This window comes from Passer domesticus, chromosome 17 (assembly GCF_036417665.1).
Source record: "Passer domesticus isolate bPasDom1 chromosome 17, bPasDom1.hap1, whole genome shotgun sequence".
Classification (NCBI taxonomy): domain Eukaryota; kingdom Metazoa; phylum Chordata; class Aves; order Passeriformes; family Passeridae; genus Passer; species Passer domesticus.
In genome coordinates, this window is record NC_087490.1 from 11,330,791 (window position 1) to 11,345,261 (window position 14,471).

The following is a 14,471-nucleotide window of genomic DNA, read 5'->3' on the forward strand; positions in this document are numbered from 1 at the left end:
TAGAGCTCAGTGAGGGCTGCAGCTGAGACAGGAAAGCTGATGTGTTAGTGGAAATCAGAAGGTTTTCCTGCAGGGGGATTCATCTCAGTTTGTAAATTGTTTGGAGATTCTGGAGAAGTTTATACTGTATGCTTTCATTTCACTTCAGCATGACTTGATTTGCTGAAATAAAGTTGATAATAAGTTGGCTTCATCATAACTTGATCCTTGATTTGTGTCAGTAAATGGAATTCAGCAGTGCTGGTTCACTCCAGGCTGAGTGTAAGCTGCTCCAGCCAAGGAGCAGCCAACACCTACATCCATGAATCTTAATTCTGATTAGTGCTTTTTTAATGTCAAAAAGCATCCATATGTGACATGGAACTCTGTGTGGCCTCCCTGCAACAGCACAGTGAATATTCTTGATGGAAAATGCTGCAGCATTGAAATAAACAATTTCTGTGTTCTAAAGGCCCACAAACACCTGAATTACACTCTAATGATTCCCAGTCAGCAACCTCCTGAGGGGAGGGGACACGAAATGTTCTGTGTGGAGAAATATAGCTGAGAAGAGTTGGTAGCATTCATATGATAATGCTTCTGGAAAATCGGATATGACAGGTTTCTTTTCCTTGAGGGCTTTCAAAATTACACATTTTTGCTGTCTTTTAGGAAAGAAATGCTGAAAATGCTATTGAAGCTCTTAAAGAATATGAACCAGAGATGGGCAAAGTGTATCGACAGGACAGAAAAAGTGTCCAGAGGATTAAAGCAAGAGACATTGTCCCAGGTGACATCGTGGAAGTGGCAGGTAAGAGCCACTGATGTGGTGCATGCAGGCATTAGCATATTAATGTAAAATTGTTGTGGGGCTTTGTCTTAATGATTTGAGGCCCTGGGGGGGAGTTTTCTAACACTCCTAAGTATATGCTTCACTTAAGAACAATCTTGCTCCTGTTCATCTGTAATTACCTTAAATGTGCATGTGTACAGAGGGGATTGTTTTTCAAATTGCCACTTAGTTTAATTGGTAGGTCGGAAACTAAGGCATCTTAATTGGAGTTGTGGTTTTAACACTTGTCACAAATTTAAAATTTTGTTTTCTAGTGTCTGGTTTCAGAGTGTCTTAAAGCTTGTCTTTTCACAGAATAGATATTGCTCCTGGTGTTGAAATGTCTGCAGTTTCCTTAGGTTTGGGAGTGTAGAGACTTTTTTGGTCACAGTCTGTTATTTCATCTGAATGTGTTTCTCCAGCTCTTAGGCTGGTAGTAGCAGTGCCTTTGAACTTCTCTTCACAAATGTCTTCTGTCCTCTCAGCAAGTGTGACTGGCACATGACATCACTGTTTTCTCATCTTTCACAATTCGTTATTGCTCCTTCTGACAATTTGCTGTCTAGATCTCAAATACATGAGCTATGCAGAGTAGAGCTCCCTGTTTCTCCTGGGTAAGCTTTAGCAGTGCCAGTCTTAAAAGCCTGGACTTTTGCCTAGAGCTTTGTAATATCTTGGTTTTGCTCTAGAAGCTTTCTTTGTCTGGAAGGAGTGCAAAAATAGAAGGGTTACATACTTCTAGCTAAAACTCCATCATTTTGGTGATGATGCCATAGTAACTTCTTCTCTGAACTGGGCTTGACTGTTCCTTCCCAGATAAAACTAGGTGGCTCTTGCTGAGTGTCAGGACTGTTGCATGTTCACATTTTGTAGGTCATTATCGACTGTTAACTGAGTGATTTTTCCTTTGGGAACAATGCAGGGTGTACATCCAACTTACTTTGCACTCGTGTCACTTTGATTTCAGAGGTGGTAGCTGTCTCAAGAGGAGATAAATATATACCCTTAAACTTGACTATCCTCCTGTTTTAATTAGCAGGCAAAGAGAGTGTGCACTCAGAATGAAGTTGCTGTTGGCTGCCTGCCCAGCTTTCATTCCTTGAGGAACTTTAACGTTGGCTGAGCCCTGTCTCAAGCCCCTTTTTGTGCACAGGGCAATTCAGCTACAAGTCCAAAGCCAAAGTGGTGATAGTGCAGTGAAGGGTGCACTGTGATGCCCTGTCAGTGCCTGTGCTCTGCCTCGCTGCCCTGCTCTGCAAGGGGGGTTGTTCTGCTGTGCTTGGCCTGTCCTTTTGAGGCAAACAGAACTGTATCAGTTACAGACTGCAGGGGATGGCTGGGCCAAATCCTTATCCTGGTTTTAAATGTCAGCAATGGAATGGTGGTTTTGGAAGGAGTTTTCATCCTGGGAATACGCTCGGGTTGTGTTTTTTGGTACTTCAAAGCAGAGCTGGTAGAATTGGGAGTTGATGACTGTGTGTTTTGCACTGGTTTGGGGTATCACTGAGGAGAAATGCTGGATTTTGATGCTCTGGCATGTATACAGAGCACAGAACACTTTCTCCTTGATTCACTGCCGTTTCAAAAGAGGTGCAGATTGTGTTTTCATCTTCAAATTTAGCTTTGCCTTTATTCTGTATGAGAACACCTGGGGGATGTGTGGGCTTTTACTTACCTGCTGGATATTGTCAGTACCAATAAAATCAATTACTCTGTTTAAAAGGCCTGTGTCTGAGGGAGAAAAACGAGCTGGGAATAACCAATGTGCCTGTACCACCAGGCTGCCTTTAACCAGCATAGTGTCCTCTTTATCATGGGGTTACTATTGCATTATTAAAATCTGCTTGTAGAACAATGACTGATAGCCCAGAATATGTAGAATTCTTTTTTTTTTTAAGATAAGGACAAGCTTAAGCCAGTATGCTCATGTAGAAACCCAAAAAATATCCAAGTTTTATGACTGTCCTTTAAGATAGGTGGTTTGTCTTGTAGATGGATTGTAGAAGCTTTTCTGGGTAAAATACTCACTTAAATTTGTGCATCAAACAATACACTTAAATTACCTTCACTTGAAGCTGCAGTTGATTATAAGTCATGTGAATGTTTAAAGAAATCAGTGCTTTAGTGCAACACAACTTCTGGCACTGAAACAATAAATTCTTGTAGCTAGACAATGATGAGTTTTAATTATAATCAAACTGAGAAAAGCCACAGAGCAAACAGAGGAGAGCCACTAAATGCATCATGTCCCAGCACTGGTGTCAAGACCTGGAGGTGAGAGAGACTCTGTGCATGCCTGTGCCTCAAGTGCAGGAGGGCTGCGATGGCCTTTGACATGTGCTTTGCAAAAAGATGGCCATGTAGGGAAGTGACAGAGCCCTTCATGCTGGATGCATATCTGCCTCTGGAATTCCTGGCCTAGTGCCAGTGACATTCGTGTGTCCAGGCAAATCTCTTCCAGCCCAGTGGCATGAGCAGCCAGGTGATTGGTTTCTCCCCTGTGCTGATAACTAATAGTGAGCAAATTTCTACAAGTCATCCCTTGCAAAATAGTTGTATTTAATGCTGTAACAGCTTTGCTAATTTGAAATAGCTGTGTGTGGGTCTGACACAGAGATAACTTCATTGTTGGGATTGTTAGGTTGCTATTGATACATGCAGATATTTATTTCTTTACTGCATGTTGTTACAAGGACTTTCCTCCATGTTCACTTCAGCAGAGATGGTGGAAAGGTATTGTACAATGAGCAGGAGCTCTTAGGGGTGGTGGGGTCACAGGTTTGGGAAGTGTGCCTTAAATTTGCTTGCAGACCTGTGGTGGGCATGGTTCTCAGAGCTGTAGTGTGTGGTGGTTACTGAGCTGCAGTCTTTCCTAGAATTGATGGAGTGACAGACAGCCAGATGCTGTCCTCACATGGCTTTTCAGTTTGCCTGCCTTTAAATGGATTATCATGTTGTTGTAGAAGCTGGAGTTAATTGCAGGGTACGCTCTAAATCTGTAACCAGGGGCTGTCTTCATAGATTAGATACACTTTGATTTAGTTAAGTTTTTTGTCTGCTGGGTTAAAGTGACATTTTAAAGAGAAATTTAGAATAGCATGGCCCCACTTCTTACAAGTTGTATGAAGTTAGTCTGAATAATTGGGATAAACTGGTTGTAAATCATGTATTCTTTTAATAGAAGCACATTTGGGAGCAGAAATGACCTTTGTTCACTTCCACTCTATTTTCCTGTCTAAAATTTCTGGAGCAGATACTGTGTCTGAGTTTCTGTAATTTAATAAATGAAAGTTCAATAGTTGCAGTCAGTAAATGACCAAAGCGCAGCCACAGTAGTTCCTCTTTTCCCTGAATTTCTGAAGGATGGTTCTTGTCATCTGTTACTGTCTCTGTAAGTACTCAACATGTTAAAAATATAAACAGAGTTGCCAGAAGCTGTTGCTTAATTAAATTAGTGTATATTCCAGAAAACTTTGCTTTATACCTGGCACAGAGTAGGCAAGAACTACTGCAAGGCTTTTAGTTCCAACTTCAGAGCACTTCAGGATTCTTGGGTGCCTTATAATAAAATAAAGATGAATTTTGGGCTGAAGAAGGTCAGGAAGGAAGATTCTTGATGTGAATTGTGTCACTCCCAAGTGGTTGTGAAGAGCTCCAGGTTCTCCCTTATGGTACAACTGAAAACATGGATTTTGCAGGTCATATTCCAAAACATCTGGGATTTCAGACTCGCTGCTAGAGATGCAGGTTTACTTTTTCTGGGAAAGTACTGAGATTGGAAAAGATAAAGAAAAGGATGGAGGGGGGCTTAAGCCCAGAACAGAGACCTGCTGGAGGCTGTCCTGAAGCAAACAGCTGAGAGCTTCTCTTGGTGGGGAAAAAATTACTGCAAATACTGTGGGTGTTCCCTTGCCAGGTGCAAAATGTTGGGTCTGGGTTTTAAAGCACATATTTTGCCTTTTTTTTTCCTGAAGTACTACTTTTGAACCAGAAAAGAGAGGAAAGTAAGATCAGTGGTTAATAAATACATGTACAAGTAGTGCATAAATCTGTGAGCTTCAGTGAACATTTTGGCCAGCACATCAGAGGCAGCTTGGGGATAACCAGACACACTCCAAAGTCCATTCCATACTTCACTGAGTCTGGAGTTGTGTGAGGTTCAGCTCAGGGCACAGCCTAAACTTGTGTCACTTTTAACACACATTGGAAACATTGCAAAACACATTGCCAATTTTTATCCCAATTCTTGTAGCATTTTCCTTCAGAGTTACCAAACTCTTTGGTAAAAATAGCAAAACTAATTCTGGTTTAGTTGCTTGAAAATTGAGAACATAGCTGATATTCTGTACTCTGACAGAGCTGATACTGAGTGGGTTTTATTATAAGGACAAATAGTACTGAACAGAAAGCTTGGGAGATGAAGGTAATGTTCAGTTTCTCCTGTATTACCCTGGCAAAGGAAGCTCTTTTTTGTGAGTTTTTTTGGTTGTTTTTTTTAAGGCTGAGGAAAACTTGCACTTGAAACTTTGCTGCACTTTCCAGAATTCTGACTTACTTCTTCTCCTACCCAAATGCAGCATAACTTGGAAACAGGGCTTCAGCTTTGGTGTGCAGAAGTTGTTGTTCTCTACCTGACCTGGCTTAAGTTGAAGCTTAACTTCCCAGTCTGTTCTTTCTATTAGATATTTTTATAGGCTGATCACAAGAGTTTTCCATCTAGTAGGCAGTGGTATAAATAGATCCACTAATTAAAAGCTAAAACTAGACAAATGTGGTTTAGAAATGAGTGCAGACTTAGAAGCAGGGTCCCTGTCCATCAGCACATCTTATCTAATGTTCTGGTGCCCCCTTCAGAGAGAGTGACAGGTCTGTTTTTAGAGAATGAAAAGAAACAAGTTTAAGAAAAATTTGAGTCTTAGGTACTGTTTAACACAGTATCTCCATTTTTCTCAACCTTGGTTTTTACCTGGAAATACTTTGCTCCTAGCAAGCAAAGCTTTTCCTCTCCTTTTGGCTTTCCTTTAAAAGAAAACATTATGTATGTGTTGTTTAAATTTTTCTTAATCTCTACCTTGAACAGCTCCTGGGTTAGGATACTCACACCTTGCATACACTCCACAGTAAGCTCTGGGGATATTTTCTGTTTACCCAGAGTGTAGAAGGTGGATGATAGAGGCTGTTTCATGCACATTGTCTAATGCAAAAAATTAATTTAAATGTATTTTTCTGTCTCCTTGTTGTTAAAAGCAAGTGCTGTTTTACTGCTATGGTTACAACTGCTGGACCTTTGCTGTGTATCTGTCTCGATGGAAAATAAATTTTACCTTCCTGGTTTGGAGTGGAAACTCAGATTTAAAATTTGGTTCATAATCTCTCTTCTAATTTTGACACTTTGATATTCTTGGCCTTGTATGAAAGTGTAGATGTGCTCAATTATGTTCCTGTTTTGTAGAGCTTCTGATTTTTGGTACCATTTTATTATGGCCTGTTCAGGAAGTGTTAAACACTTAAAAGCTGTTACTACAGAAGAAAAATTGTGTTTCTGATGGTCTGAGGAAATCAAGCACGATGGGAAGATGAGTTTGTACAAGGGGGAAAGAGGAGCTGAGCTTGTCTTAAGCAAGTTTAATACAAAAACCAGTTTTTATTCTGGAGCAGCTCTACCTCTAAATAAAAGCAAACCATTCTGTTCAGGTGTGAGCTTTAGATGTTACTGTCCCCAGCAATACTCATCTCAACACTCAGAAAATCCTCAGTTCTGTGATTGAAGTGTGAAGCATCCCTTATTTTAAATCTGTTCATTTCAATTCTTAAAATTTGGTGGGTTTTGGCAATTTGGGGATGCTTTTACTCAGTTGTAGGAACTGTTTGTGTTCAAAAACTGTTCAACTATAGAATGATTGGAGCTGTACTGATAATCTTTATTACAATAAAGTCCAGTTCCAGCCCCAGTGTGCTGATAGCAGATCCAGGGTGACGCTGGCTTTGGTTAATGATAAACACAAATAAAGTGTGAGGTACATGTTGTATGTGAACAGCTCTCTGCTATCTACAGGAGGAATTGCTTCCATTTGCTGTGATCACAAAGAGGGACTTGCTGCAAACAGATCACTTTCCTTGCAAAGAAGAGGAGTTGTTCTTGTAACACATGAACATAAAAAAGAAGCAAAGCTTTTTATGGTGTCCCTGCCTGTAAACCTGAGCAGGTCTCCAGGGTGTGAGGGGTCAGAGTTAACAGAGCTGATGTTGGTGTTCAAAGTACACATTTCAAGCCTCAGTTTTGTTCTGAGGGCTGTTCTGTAGCATAGTGGCTTTTGGGGTACAGTTGATGTTGCTTCCTGAGCCCACTGCCACCAGCAGTTTTGATTAGAAAATCTGGAATATGCATCTCAACAGACTGTATTGAGATGTGGTCTGATAATTTGAGACTTGAAAGATGAGTATGGTCCTGTTGTAGTCTAAGGTTCTTTTTTAGTACCCAGAAGTAACTAAAAATACTGAAATCCACTCAGCTTTAATAGTTATTTCCCTCCACCTTCATTGTTCACAGAATGTGTCCCATCACTGCTGCCCATCTTCCTGGGCTGCTGAAAGCACAGACTGCCATAGCCTGCAAAATTAATATTGTATTTTGGCTGTAGAGGTCTCCCAGGGACTGTCTCAAACCATTGTCTGACAGAATTCTGCAATGAAATATTTAATTTTATTGCTATGCTGGAAACTGGTAAAGTATTGAAAGGGATATCAGTGCTGAAATACTGATCTGCCTTTGCCTGAAACACCCAGGTAGTGATCATTTCACTGTAGGACTGGTAAGTGCCAAGGGTAAAATTGGGACTCAGGTTGCTTAATAAAACATTCTGTACTTGAAGTCAAATTGGGACAGGTCTGTGGGAAGCAGGGTTGGACTGTGCAAAAATCAAATATCTGATTGTTCATATGGAAGGAACTGGATCCATAACACTGCCACAGCTCTGGGGGCAGGAGCAAAAGGGCTGGGAGCTTGAGACGGCTGCAGTGTTGGGTGTCAGCAGTGGGAATTTTGGAAGGGAACATTGCTGGTTAGGTGGCTGAAGAACCCAGTGTCTGGAAGTACTAAATTATCCCTGTTTACAGTGAAAAACCAATTGACATAAACTTGAAATTCCTATTGCAACAAAGTACTGCTCCAATTTCTACCAAGGAGCAGAAATTGCAAATTGTCTGTTTCAGTGCAGGCTCATGCACAGTTAAATAAAATGGATATTTATCTTTTTAACCCCCTTTCATGACCAGGTTGTTTTTACACAGACTCATTTATTGTGTGCTGAAGCTCTGTATTAAAATTCTAAAATTCTGTGGGTAAAGCTGCAGTGGTTCAAACCAAACCCTTCTCTCTGTCCTGCAAGCAGCAGTCAGTGCTGGAGCTGGTGGGGCTGTTTTAATCAGGAGTTTTGTATTTGGCTACATTATGTTTCAGAGCATGTACCTGGGCAGTTTTGAAAGCAGCTTATTTTATTTCTTCAGAGCTGTTGTAGAAATCAAGGGACTATTTAGGATTAAAAATTTGGGTTGAAATAATGGATGAAAATATTTCTGCAACTGACTTTTTATTTCAGATGTCAGACTATGGAATTATCATTTACTGTAGCAGCTCTGTGCTGAGCTACACAAACACGTAATCACTTTCTCATTTCTTTCAAGCCTTGGGTATTACTTCCACTGGTTCTGTGGACTGAATTGTATTAATTTTTAAAAGCCTTCCAAAAAACAGCAACAACCTCCCATTTTTTTCCTGTTTTAAAGTATATATTAAAAAAGCCTTCTCTTTGTAGATGAGATCTGTAGTACACTGCTCACTGAAAATGTCCTGTGGTTCCTCTCTGTCATAGGATGACTTCCTATTTATATTCAGTTTCAGTTGTGCTCTTGAAAGGATATTCAAGACTACAAATGACTTAGTCTCATATTTGTTATTTTGCAAAGAGCTGTTTAAAATGTCTCTGTAATTGACCCTGACATGCAGCTTTCCTGCCTATTGGAAATGCCTTGAATATTTTACCACAGCCTTCCCAGACAGAGAGGGTGAGTGAATAATGTGTCTTACCTTAAATCGTTGAGATAAATGTATAAAGCTGCCCTGTCATAATAAATTTAACACTTCAGTTCTGGTGATTCAGGCAGTTGATAACAGCAGTAGTAGTTTTCATGGAAATAGTGATGTTGAGTATCAACAGTCTGTTAGAGGGGTTTAAGTCTTGTGAATATTGAGTTTGAACAACTTGGAGCAGCTCAGAAGTAGGTTAGAAAATCACTGGTGAACTTTGCCATATGTTCTGTCCAGTTGCTTGGAAGTTTGAAGATTGTTTTTTGACCATCTCTCTTGTGTTGTGCATCTGCAGCAGTGCTGCCAGGCGTGGTGGCTGCAGTTCTGCCCTGCTCTGAGTTGTTTTTTGACCATCTCTCTTGTGTTGTGCATCTGCAGCAGTGCTGCCAGGCGTGGTGGCTGCACTTCTGCCCTGCTCTGAGGATGCTTGTGCAGGTTGCCAGAGCTCTGAGCACACCGGGCTTGGCCTGTCCAGCCCTCTCTGCCCAGCAGCTGCTTCTGTGTCTGCAAATAACCCTGCTCAGGCACCAGCACAGCAATGGAATAGTTTTGCCTTTTTTGGCCTAGGTCACCGTTTGTCTAAGGCTATTTTCTCTTGCTGCTCAAGGGCATTGTGGCTTAAATTAGTATTCACATGGTATAATGACACATTTGTGGCTGCTTTTTTGTCCCTTCATACAGACATGCTCATGAAAACACACATCAGACTCTACAGACAAAACTCTACAATATTCTGCTGGTTTTAGTGGTTGGAGTTACTCTGAATTTACAGGAAGTCACATGGGGCAAGTTTTCCTAACGTTTGAAGTAGCACTTCATTCTCCTCTTCAGGGTTTTGTTCCCAGTTTTGCACTCCAGGGTTGGATGAGCCAAGGCTGTGACACCACTGTGGAGCTTTTCATGATATTATTTCTTAATGTGCATTGTTGCTGCTGATTGCATAAGCAGTTCCTGCAGGAATTGCAGCTTATTTTAATTTCACTGCAGAGACACAGATTCCACCTACTGAAAAAGATCAGCTGTCTTGAGTTAGTTATTCACCCTTCTTTATTTCTTTGCATTATTTTATAATAATATAGCTGACACTTGAATGCTTGCAGTGTTAAATTACATTAGGAGTGTTCAATCATGTGTTAATTAGCAGTATTGACATGCAGAATGTAGAATCCCTTCATGTGAATCAGAAATGTGCCTCATTAATATGCTTTAGCAAGTTGATTTGCATGAAGCCATTTATTTGCAGTAGGCACAAAATGGTAGAGCTTTAGCTTTTTTCTTAAAAACTAGGAAAAGCTGTGTGAGAGGAAGTAGGAAGGGAGAAGAATTAATGTTGAGATGTTAGGGATGCTGGAGCTCAACTGACAACTGGATTTATCACTGCCATTTTTTGGAGTGTGGTGTTAACTCTCATCATCTGCTGCCTTGGTGTCTCAAGCACTTGTTAGTGAATGTTTTTTATGGATTGTTTTTTTTTTTTTTTCCTTCAGTATTCTCTTTTGCAAAGTAGAAATGTGCATGACAAGATAAACACAACAGAGATCTGTGAAAATTGTAACTGGGATGTGAGTTGTGGTTATTTAATAGAGCAGTGTTACTGGAAAATAAAGCTACTGTGTGATCTGAGGTTAACTTCCAGCTCTGAAACATCTGGCAGAATTCAAAGTGTAACATTACAAGAGCATATTTGCAGAAGCACGTTATTCTCACAATTGGTGCCAAAGAAAAGGAAAATACAACTTCTTCTAGTTTTCTAGATAAATAAATGTGGCTAATGTGATTTTTGGAGAGCAGAGGACTCACTTTGGGCATAGAGAAAACAACTAAAAGACTGCAGAACCAGTTGTTCTGAAAAGGGAACTTGATTCACCTTAGCTACGGGTTTTGATTGTTTATAAATATGTCTTCTGAAATTGATATCTTGCTCTTGAGAATGTTTTCCCTTTGCTTTCAAGTGGCCACATGGTTAGAAAAACAATCCAGTGATTTACAGCTGCTTCCTTGGAGGTTAGATAGGGGCAAGTCTCAATTGCCAAGGTGTATTGGATACTCAGAAAATGGGAATATTGCAAGTCACAGAAGCAGCAATAAGTGCTGGTGATCTCAGATCTGTGCAGTCACTGGAAAGTCATTTTTCTGGCTGATGGAAGGAAGGGACACTTGGTCAGTCATCCCTCAAACACCAAAATCCTGACTTTGTCTTGTCATTTCTTCGTAGTTGGAGACAAGGTTCCTGCTGACATAAGAATTACTTCTATCAAATCTACAACTCTGAGGGTAGACCAGTCAATTCTCACAGGTACAGTTGCTGTGACTTTTATGTAATTATGTGCATAATTGAAAGTGCCTTTTCACCATTTATTTGCAGTGATCCATTAGAAACAAGCCTGCAGCTATTGAAGTTCTCTGTATTCAAGTGCAGTAAATTTCTGATCTGGTAACTTCTGGAGTGGCTGAATGTGTTGCTTCATCACTGCCATTGTTTTCCCTTTAGTGGGATGAACATTCTTACTGAGTCTTGTAATGCTTTTTTGGCCTTCCCCTTTCCCCAACAGGCCCAAGCAATTTGTGGGAAATTAATTCTTTTTTTTTTTAAATGGATTTCTCTTCTAGTTCACGGAGTCTTCTAGGTTTGAACATCATGTCACCACTCCAGTATTAAAGTATGTAAATCTTACTAAATGTCTTCTGCAACAGCAGACAACAACTTTTGCAATGTTGGCAGCTTTTAAGCTGCTGCCACTAAAGACTCTGCACTCGAGCCTTATTTGCTCAAATTCTGTGCACACACATTCGTGTGTTTTCTGATACCAGCCCTCAAATGCAGGAGCTATTTTTAGAGCCCTTTTCAGATTTGTTGAAAACAAAACAAAGTAGCAGCACTTCTGAATATAGGAAAGAAACTGGGAATCAACCAAGCATGCTACAACAGTTTTCTTTCAGCTGGAACATGGAGATCTGTCTGCCTGTTTTGGTAGCATAAATTATTGTCAACTAGCTCTGAATTTTAAAACAGTAAAGTGTTCATAGGAAGCCTATTTTTTATCCTTGAATTTGTCTTGAAACAGGCTCCAGAATTTCTCACCACAGATCCTGAATAGCACAAGACTGATCAAGCTTTACTTATGTATATAGCATAGGAAAATGGATGCACTCCATGCCTGTAAAACTGCTGGAATAAGTAGAAATATCCCATCAGAATTCTGTAAAAAGAGACTATTCCTTGCCTTTATTTAAGGAGCAGAATTCTTGTTTTAATGGAAGCCTTTAAAACTTGCTGTTTTCAGCCAAGTTGATGCTTAAGTCTCCTGTGAGATAAAATAGGACTGAGGTCTGAGATGCTGCTCTACAAAATCCTTTTAAAGGGAGGAAGCTTTGGCTCTCTTGAGCTTGCACAAAGTGTGTAACTCAGTGACTGAAGCTGAGAGCACCACCTTGTGAAACCTGCTGCAGCAGTGCACACCTGCTCTTAAAGAAAAGGAGCCTTCCTATACCTGTGTGACATGCTTGCAGAAACTGCTACAGAATTTTTGCTAAAAGCCAGACATTTGGTTTTCTTGGCAGACTGAAGTATTTCCTGTTTCACTTAAACAATTAAATTAAGGTCATCTGAGGAAAGAATTCTGACTTCCTAAAAATTTCAGAGCTGAAGATTGTAACTTTTTGATTCCCTCAGGAGTCCAGATACAAAATCTCTTCTAAGATTATCATCTTTATTTCAGGTGAATCTGTGTCTGTTATTAAGCACACAGACCCTGTGCCTGATCCTCGTGCTGTAAACCAAGACAAGAAGAACATGCTCTTTTCTGTAAGTAAATTACTTTGAGGTTTTCAAAACATTTATAACATAACACTGAAGCTGACAAAAAATGTGCAAAACTTCAGGTCTTCTCCCAAAAACTGCCTGACTTTGCTATGTTCTCTGTACATATCTCTGTGTGTCTCCATACCCATTGAACTAAATTAACTTTTAATGAAAGCTGTCCTCAGGGGAAGATGCTGGATATGAAACCAGTCTATATGAGGAAATTGTTTTTGTCCTTCAGAAGGAAGTCTTGGAGGGTGGAGCACACACATTTTAGTGTTTCTGCAGTAATTTCTAAAGTAATAGTTCTTCATTGTGAATAAGGGCCCACACAAATTGTGGTGTTGAGTAGCTAAAATTGACAACTGGCTTTCTGTATAGGAATGAAGAAGTCCATTCAAATTTATTTGAAGGAAGGGTTAAATATCTTTCAGATAGCAAAGTAACTTTTTGCTGGCAGGCAGCTTAATTTTACTTTTCCTTTCCATGTTAAATATGTTCACACAGGGACCCCCAGAGAACACATCTATTACTCATAGCAAATAACATTAAATCTGACAAAATAGAGCCCAGATTAAAAAAAGAAAGGTGAAACACATTCAGTATTCTAGTTGAAACACATAGTGCTTGCTCAGCAGCTGGGTTTGCCTGTGGTGCTTGTGAGGGATCAATACTGACTTGTTTTGAGCCTGTTCTGGACAGAAATTCCACCCTGGAGTGTTCCCTTACAGACTGGGGCAGTGTCATCCTCTTCCTCTTTACCCTTCTCCATATCCTGGCTGAAGCACAGTCTGAACTTGCATGAGGTGGTTTGGTTTGAGGGGTTTTTGTGGTGGTTTTGTTTTGGTTTGGGTTTTTTTGTTAAATTAAAACCAAACAAAAGAAACTCGCCCCCAGAACCTGTTTGTAAATTAACTCCAAGTTTTCCCTGCTCTTCCCTTACCTCAGGGTACAAACATTGCTGCAGGAAAGGCCATGGGGGTGGTCATTGCCACGGGGGTGAACACCGAAATCGGGAAAATCCGCGACGAGATGGTGGCGACGGAGCAGGAGAGAACCCCCCTGCAGCAGAAGCTGGACGAGTTCGGGGAGCAGCTGTCCAAGGTGATCTCCCTGATCTGCATCGCCGTGTGGATCATCAACATCGGCCACTTCAACGACCCCGTGCACGGCGGCTCCTGGATCCGCGGCGCCATCTACTACTTCAAGATCGCCGTGGCGCTGGCCGTGGCCGCCATCCCCGAGGGCCTGCCCGCTGTCATCACCACCTGCCTGGCGCTGGGGACGCGCAGGATGGCCAAGAAGAACGCCATCGTGAGGAGCCTGCCCTCCGTGGAGACCCTGGGCTGCACCTCGGTGATCTGCTCCGACAAGACGGGGACGCTCACCACCAACCAGATGTCCGTGTGCAGGGTGCGTGCCATGGCTCTCCTGCTCCCCTCAGCCCCGCTCAGGAGGCAGCACTGCTCAGATTCTCCTGGTCCCGGCTCTTTCGGTTCTCCTATCACCAAAATCCTGCTCTGTTTTCCTAAGATAAGCCTCCACTTTGAATGCAGTTTTTCGCTGTGTATCTTGAAGGCTTTTGTCTTTTTCCTTATTTAGTCACAGCCAAAAATAGCTGTACCCACACTCAGGGAGGAGGGGGTTGTTTGTAAGCAGCTTTCATTGACTTGCCTGTGAGCCTTTCAGGTTACTGGCAATTCTTTGGTGTGATTTATGCCTTTTCTTAGAAAGTCACACTGTAGAACAGGCCGTGTGCAAGTGTCAAACAC

General features: G+C 41.1%; 1 protein-coding gene across 2 annotated transcripts in view; it reads left to right on the forward strand.

Moving 5' to 3' along the window:
- Positions 1–14,471, forward strand: part of ATP2A2 (ATPase sarcoplasmic/endoplasmic reticulum Ca2+ transporting 2) — a 41,732-nt gene that overhangs the window by 11,351 nt on the left and 15,910 nt on the right. For both annotated transcript variants that reach the window (XR_010348893.1, XM_064393161.1), the window contains exons 5-8: positions 652–790; positions 11,113–11,193; positions 12,617–12,702; positions 13,648–14,112. Coding sequence is in view for 1 of the 2 variants with exons in the window: in XM_064393161.1 (XP_064249231.1) it covers positions 652–790; positions 11,113–11,193; positions 12,617–12,702; positions 13,648–14,112 (771 nt within the window). In the remaining variant the exon portion in view is untranslated. The remainder of the gene's footprint in view (positions 1–651; positions 791–11,112; positions 11,194–12,616; positions 12,703–13,647; positions 14,113–14,471) is intronic.